Source organism: Oryza brachyantha, chromosome 6, assembly GCF_000231095.2.
Source record: "Oryza brachyantha chromosome 6, ObraRS2, whole genome shotgun sequence".
Lineage (NCBI taxonomy): Eukaryota > Viridiplantae > Streptophyta > Magnoliopsida > Poales > Poaceae > Oryza > Oryza brachyantha.
The window spans coordinates 13,046,519-13,053,183 of NC_023168.2; the positions used below are offsets into that span (position 1 = coordinate 13,046,519).

The following is a 6,665-nucleotide window of genomic DNA, read 5'->3' on the forward strand; positions in this document are numbered from 1 at the left end:
AGAGAAAGACATCCCCATCACTATCTAGCTCCCCGTCGACTCTCCCGTCATGAGCAACATCTCCATCGGCTTCTTTGACACCTGTGGCTGACATTGAGATTGCCACTCCTAAGGCTGCCATGCCAGAAGTGATGGTGCCTAAGATTGAGGCCCTCGCTACAAGGGTCAATCCCCGAGGTTGATTTTCCCAATGCCGATACCCCTAAAGCTGCCCCCCCCCCTCCTTGAAGCTGATTTGACTGAAAGCTTCCTTAAGTAGATGCCCCGTGAGTTGTTAAGGACCATCAATCCTAAGTAGATGGTCCTTAACAACTCCTATTATATTTGCTTTTCTTTTGTGGTGCCATGGTGGTATGTTTTGCTGTGTACATCATAGGTATGCAGAGGTTGAGAGTGTTATTAGAACAATTATATCATCGTGATGTAATTGATTGAGTTCAATAAAGCTTCCATTATCTAAGAAAGAGCGACTAACACTAGGAGCTCTAGTAGCCTTCAATCTTTAGTTAAGGGGTTTTGGGTGCTCCTATTATGTTTATTTACTTTTTGCCCCTTCTTTGAATATCTCATCTTTAAATTTATGCAAGATCCAAAATAAGTAAAGTTGGTTTGCTTCTTTTTCTTATTAATTAGTAGGAAAACAAACCCTCCATTTCATAATGCAAGGTGTTTTAACTTTATTGTAAGTCAAACTTCTTTGACTTTTACTAAGTTTATAAATAAATACACCAACATCCACATCATCAAATTAGTATCGTTAATGCCACTTGAAAATGTCTAGATAGTATATTTATTTGGTATTGTAGTTATCAACTATTTTTCTATAACATTTGATCAAAGCTAGAGAATTTGACTTAGGACAAACCTAAACCACCTTAAATACTGAACAGAGGGAGTATTAAAGAACACAATGAAGTTTGTGTGCACATTAAAAATTTGCGCAAAACCATTTTGTATACATGATATGAGTTGTTTGAAAAATTTAATACTTGCACATGCAGATGTCCCTGCAATTTTATTTTATTCATATGAAAATTATTCCAAATTCCATTACATGGCACACATGATGATGTGTGACACTTTGTAGTTTAGCACACTAAACTGCAGGTATATATGTCAGCACACTTCAGCAAGAGCCACAATGACTGCCGGTAGCAACACTGCAAGGCGTGCTGCAGTAGGTTGGGTAGACACCGCACATGACAGGCAAGTTCAGAGCCACCTGAGCCTGAGCCTGAGCCTGAGTCTGGGCCGCCTCACCAAACAATCCACTGCCAAACTGTAGCTCCTGGACGATCGCCTGCACCATGGTGCAGATATCCCGGCAGCGATACTGCTGCGCCATCGCTCTCATTTGCTGGCAGCACTGCTGTCGCATCAGCTGGCAGCTACTCAGCTGCAGCCGGCGCGACTGCTCCCAGGGCAGCATCACCGGACTGCACTGCTGCCTTACGAACTCCCTGCACGGGTTGCTGCTCATGATCGGCTGCATGAACGACGGCTGCTGGCACTGCCCGTAGCCACCCTGGCTGCAGGCGTCGAAGAGCTGCGCGGAGGCGCCGCCCGCCGCGACTGCAAGGAGAGCAAGGACGACGAAGATCTTCATGGTTTGCTTGTTAGGGATCGGTGCTGGAACTCTTCTTCCTTTTAGTGTTAGATGGTGGCTTCTGAGTAAGGATGAGGAGTTCTATGATGGTGCCTTCCTTTTTATAGTGGAGATTGCATGTTCTCTACGCACAATGCATCGGTTGCTTTTGGTTTTGTGGAATTTGGGTTTGTTTCTTGGGTGCAAATATGAGCCTGCTGGCTTGTACTGTTATGCCTTTTAGGAAGATCATTTGGGCTAGGTTGGGCTATACAAGTTCTTGTACATGCCAAGGTCAAATGTACTTTACTTCATGTCTCATCTGATTGTTAGCAATTGTTGATAATAAACATGAGTCATTTGTCACTTTACATGTCATAGTGCAATCTATTTCAGCAATTGTGGATAACAAACATGACACATTACTAACTTTACGTGTCATATATTTGTCAAGATACCTCTTTTGTGAATGAGTAGATTCCTTATGTACCCCTAAAATTTCATTTGGTCATTTTTATGCCCCCTGAAATTCGCTTGATCCCTTGTATAATAATAAAGGATAAATTATTAAATATTTGTTATAAATAAAAAATGAAACAAAATTTCATTGAAATTTAAAAAAAAAAATCAAACTCTGCATAATGTTTGGGAAGTACTTTTTGAACAAATATGCCGTGAAAAAAGATTCATGGTAAAAGGATAAATTTGGAAAAAAATATAATTAAAAATTTTAGGTAAATTTCAAATCAAATTTGACAAATTTTGTACGTTATCTTCCCAAATTTAAACCCAAAACAAATAATTTTGGTTCTCAACGTTTTGTTAAAATTAATTTGTGGATTCAATCACTATTTTTTTTAAAAAAATGGCATTAAATGATTCATTCCCACTTTTTTGTTATAATCATTTTAAGAAGATTTAATGGTCAACTAATGTCATGCCCTGAGTTTTATCCTAGGCAAGAAATAATTAAATAATGCACTAAAAATAATTTGTTTAATTAAAGTTCAGGAGAAAAACCCGGTGTAAATTAATTTAATTTAATTGGAAGCTTTTTGGATGTTCTAAAATATCCCGAAAGCATTTAAAATCTATTAATAGGATTTAAATTTGAATTGCAGTTAATAAAATTTGCCAAACAAACTTAATAAAAATCGGCAAAATTGGAGGCTATTTCCTTTTTTTTCCTCCTTGATTTTTCTTTTCTTTTTCCCTCGTTTCTTCCTCCTTTTTTCCTTTTCTTTTTCTCTTTTCCTTTTTTTTTCCTCCTTCATTTTTCTTTTCTTTTTCCCTCGTTTCTTCCTCCTTTTTCCCTTTTCTTTTTCTCTTTTCCTTTTTTTCCCTCCTGGCCGAACTCCCCTCTGCCCCTTTCCCCTTTGCACGATCCTCCCCTCCAGTCTGGTGTGATCTCCCTCTCCCCCCTAGTACGATCTCCACCTCTCCCATATCATACTCCACCCTATCTCCCCATGCAGTGCCGCACATCAACTCCCCCTCCACAGCCGTGCAGCCCCACCTCTCCCTCACGGTAATTCTCAAATCCTCTCCTAGCAGGACTCTATCTATATCCCAATAACCAATTCCAATCCAAATTTTATCCCTTTCAAACTTTATCTGTTCCCCTTTTATAGGAGATAGATAACTAGATTAAACTCTAGTTTTCTCCTATAAATAGACCCCCAACTCCCCACCATTTCCCTGCTTTTTTAGCCGTGCTGCCCACGTCGTCGCTCTGCTTCATAGGCACCGCCTCCTGACCAGCAAGCCGCCGGCTGTCTCCTCTGCGCCGCTGCAGTCCTGTCCCTGTTCGCAGCAGCAATCCATCGTCGATCTCTCCACCAAATCTCAGGTTCGCATACGTTTTACTCATGCGAATCAATCTATTTTTGATCTACCGTGTAATTGTTTAGGTTTTCCAATCTATTAGCTAACGTGAGATGGATGTACACTGCGGACTTTAATTTCGTACATGTAGAATGGTTTTACGTTAAAGTCGTTTAGTTTCTAGTTTAGCGAGTCGTTAAATCTCAATTTAACGGGTCGGTAATTCCCGTCGTTGTTTCGCTAACAGTGCACGATTTCGCGTTTCGGATCTAATTCGTCGTGCGACTCTCTGATTCGGGCACGTTTCGGTTATGTCATGCGAATACATGTCCTGTTCGCAATTTTCCAAACCGTGGCCCAACTCGCACTCGAAGTCTCCACCTCTCTCCCATCGGCCCCTCCTCTGCTCCCGCAGGTGGGCCGAGCCACGGCCCACAGCCACACCCGCACCCGAAGTCCTGTCCTCCTCCCTCCTCTCTCGGGACACCGATAGGTGGACCCCACCTGTCGGGCCCGTCCCCTTCATCCAACCGGCGCCCACGCCTACACGCGCTCGCTCGTCGCCGCACCGCATCGCGCGCCGCCAGCTGCTCGCCGTGCCGGCCGCACGCGTCGCGCCGCCCTAGCATGTTGTCCCGGCCGTGCCGCACCCTCATGCCCGCACCACTGCCGCCTACCTCGCGTCGCCCGCCACGACCGTGCGCAACCGCGGGGCCGCTCCATCTGGCTGCGCCGCAATCGCTCTGCGGGTTCTCCGCACCGGGTCCGCTCGCCGCCTTGTGCGCGCCGAGCTACGTCGCTCACCGCGCCGCTGTTGTGCGGCGCGCCTGCCTCGCCGCGCCCATGACCGCGCCATCGCACAGCGCGCCTCGCCTGCCTCGCTAGTGCTTGCACTCGCTGGTGCGCCGCATCACCGCCGCGCTCACGTGCCCGCGCCATTGCACTGCCTCGCGCTGGCCACTCCCTACCCGTGCGCTCGTTCCTCGCCGTACCTTGTGCTCGCCCCTTCGTGCTCGTGCACCTCCTCGCCGAGGCATGCCGTGTGTGCATCGTCGCCGAGTCGCTCGCCACGTCGTGTCTCGCCTTCGCGTCACGCTCGCACCGCGTGCCACCGCCGCCGTGCTCCGCCTCGTGCGCCGCGAGCCATTCCGCCCGCGAGCGCCGCGAGCCCGAGCCGTCGCGTGTGCCACCACCTCGCCGACGCGCCCCCGCCTTCACCTCCGCCGGTGAGCAACTCCTCTCCCCTCTCGCCCTCTCTATCCTCTTCGCCACCGCCGCCGGGCTCCCCATGCCGTCGGCAAGCACCAAGGGCCCCGCGCCCCCACCGCCGGGTCGCCGCCCGACGTCCCCGTCGCCACGCCGTCGTGGTGCCGCTCCTGCCTTCCTGCACGATCTCCTCTCGTTCTCGCATGCCGTCGTCGTCGCCCTGCCCGTCGCGCCGCCCTCGGGTCGTCGCTGCTCTGCGTCGTCATCACCATCGTGCCATCGCCGGTGAGCTCCTGCTCTCCTTTCCTTGCTCCTCCTTTTCTTCTCCATCCCAGTTGCCGCCGCGAGTGCGTGTGTGTCGTCGTCGTTCCGCCGCCGGTCACCGCTCGGCGTTGCCGCCGCACCGCACGATGCAAGCCGACACCGCCGCCACTCCCCGGCCGCCGTTGCCCCAGCTTCCCCCTCTCTTCATACTCCTCTGCCTCCCTGCGCATGCGGTACACCGCCAAGTCGTCCGCCTCGTGCCACCTCCCAATTGCGCGTGCCGCACCGTCGGGCCAACGGCTTTTGCCGTCGCTTGGCTACCGCAGCCGCTAGTGCGCGACGCGGTCTCTAACCACCACCTCCGCCCTAGCCGCGCCACCCCTATAAAATTCGCCTCCCTGCCCGCCGCTGCCACTTTCCCCTCTCCGCCCGAGCCGCCGCCGTGCCTAGCCACCTCACCGCCATGCCCGATCTCGCTATTTGTGCACCGCCGTCCGCGCCGCCGGCCGTCACCACCCGTCCCGCCACGACGCCGACTCACCGCCTTCGTTCTCGCCATCGGTAAGCCGTCACCGTCCCCCTTCCCTTCTCTTTTTCCCTCCGCACGTTGTCATTGAGGCCGCCGCCGCCACCACGCGTGTGCGTGCTCCAGACGTCGCTGTCGCCCCTCCACCCGTTGTTACCCTCACCTCGCCGTCGCCGACGCCGGAGCGTCGTCGCCCTCCCGTCGCGCTGTCGTCGTCGTCCTCCCCGAGCCGCCGCCATTCTCCCTTCGGCGCCGCCACTCTTAGCGCCGTCGCCAGCTCTCACACGCCGTCGCCCACTGGGTCATCACCGTCCGCCGCCACCCACCGGTTCACGTCGCTCGCCACCGGGGCGCCGACCTCCACCGCCATCCTCGCCGGATGCCACCGTCCTCCTCCGCCCGGCCGAAGCCGTCCTCCCCGTCCTCTCTATTCTGTGTGGCCGGCTAGTGGGGCCCACATGCCAGCCGAACACCCTGCCCTCTCTCTCTCCCTTCCCAACGGCGTCCACCCGTCAGCCACCCCCTCCCTTCTCTCCCTCCTCTCCCCCCCGGGCCCACGTGTCATCCCCTCCACTTCTCTTTCTGTCACTAACCAGTGGGTCCTAGTGCGCCAGCCCTCTCTCTCTCCTTGCTGACGTCATTGCCTCCAATAATTGCGCAATAATTCATTAAGGTTTTCTGTTTAGTTTAAAAACACAGCTAAACTTCTAAAATTCATAAGTAATTCATCTAGTCTCCGTTTAGGTCCATTCAAGTTTCATTAAATCCAGAAAAATAACAAGAATCCATTAAAAATAGTTTCTTTCTCTGTTTCAGTAGTTTTATAGCCTGTTTTGCTTATTTTGCCTTGTTTGTCGTAGGTTTTGACCCCGTCACAGCGTCGTTCGTTCCCGAAGTTGTCGGCGAAGTTCCTCGTGGGTATAAGAAAGGCAAGTGGCACCCTTCTTTGATCATATTGAACCTATGTTTATAAAATTCCTCGCTTTACATTCAAACATGCATTGTTTTATGCAATTCTATTTATTGTATTTATCTATTGGGCAATTATCTTTATATCCGTTGATTTCACTTATTATTATTGTTATCCCAGGGTTAATTTGACTAGAAATAGGTTTAGGTAATGCTTAGCCCAACTAGCTCACATGTTATCACTTATTTAATTGTTGATTAGACTTTGATAGATCTTTAATAGTTGTGATCATCATTAATTTCCCGACGTGGATTAATACAACTAAAATATTGCTTATGGTGGGCTGTGGG

At 50.2% G+C, this 6,665-nt stretch overlaps 1 protein-coding gene across 1 annotated transcript; it reads right to left on the reverse strand.

The window, feature by feature from the left end:
* Window positions 1-1,013: 1,013 nt before the first annotated feature.
* On the reverse strand, window positions 1,014-1,658 carry LOC102718186 (prolamin PPROL 17D-like). Its single transcript, XM_006656937.3, has one exon. It carries the CDS (start codon window positions 1,604-1,606, stop codon window positions 1,127-1,129), a length of 480 nt encoding a protein of 159 aa, XP_006657000.1. The 5' UTR covers window positions 1,607-1,658; the 3' UTR covers window positions 1,014-1,126.
* Window positions 1,659-6,665: the final 5,007 nt, after the last annotated feature.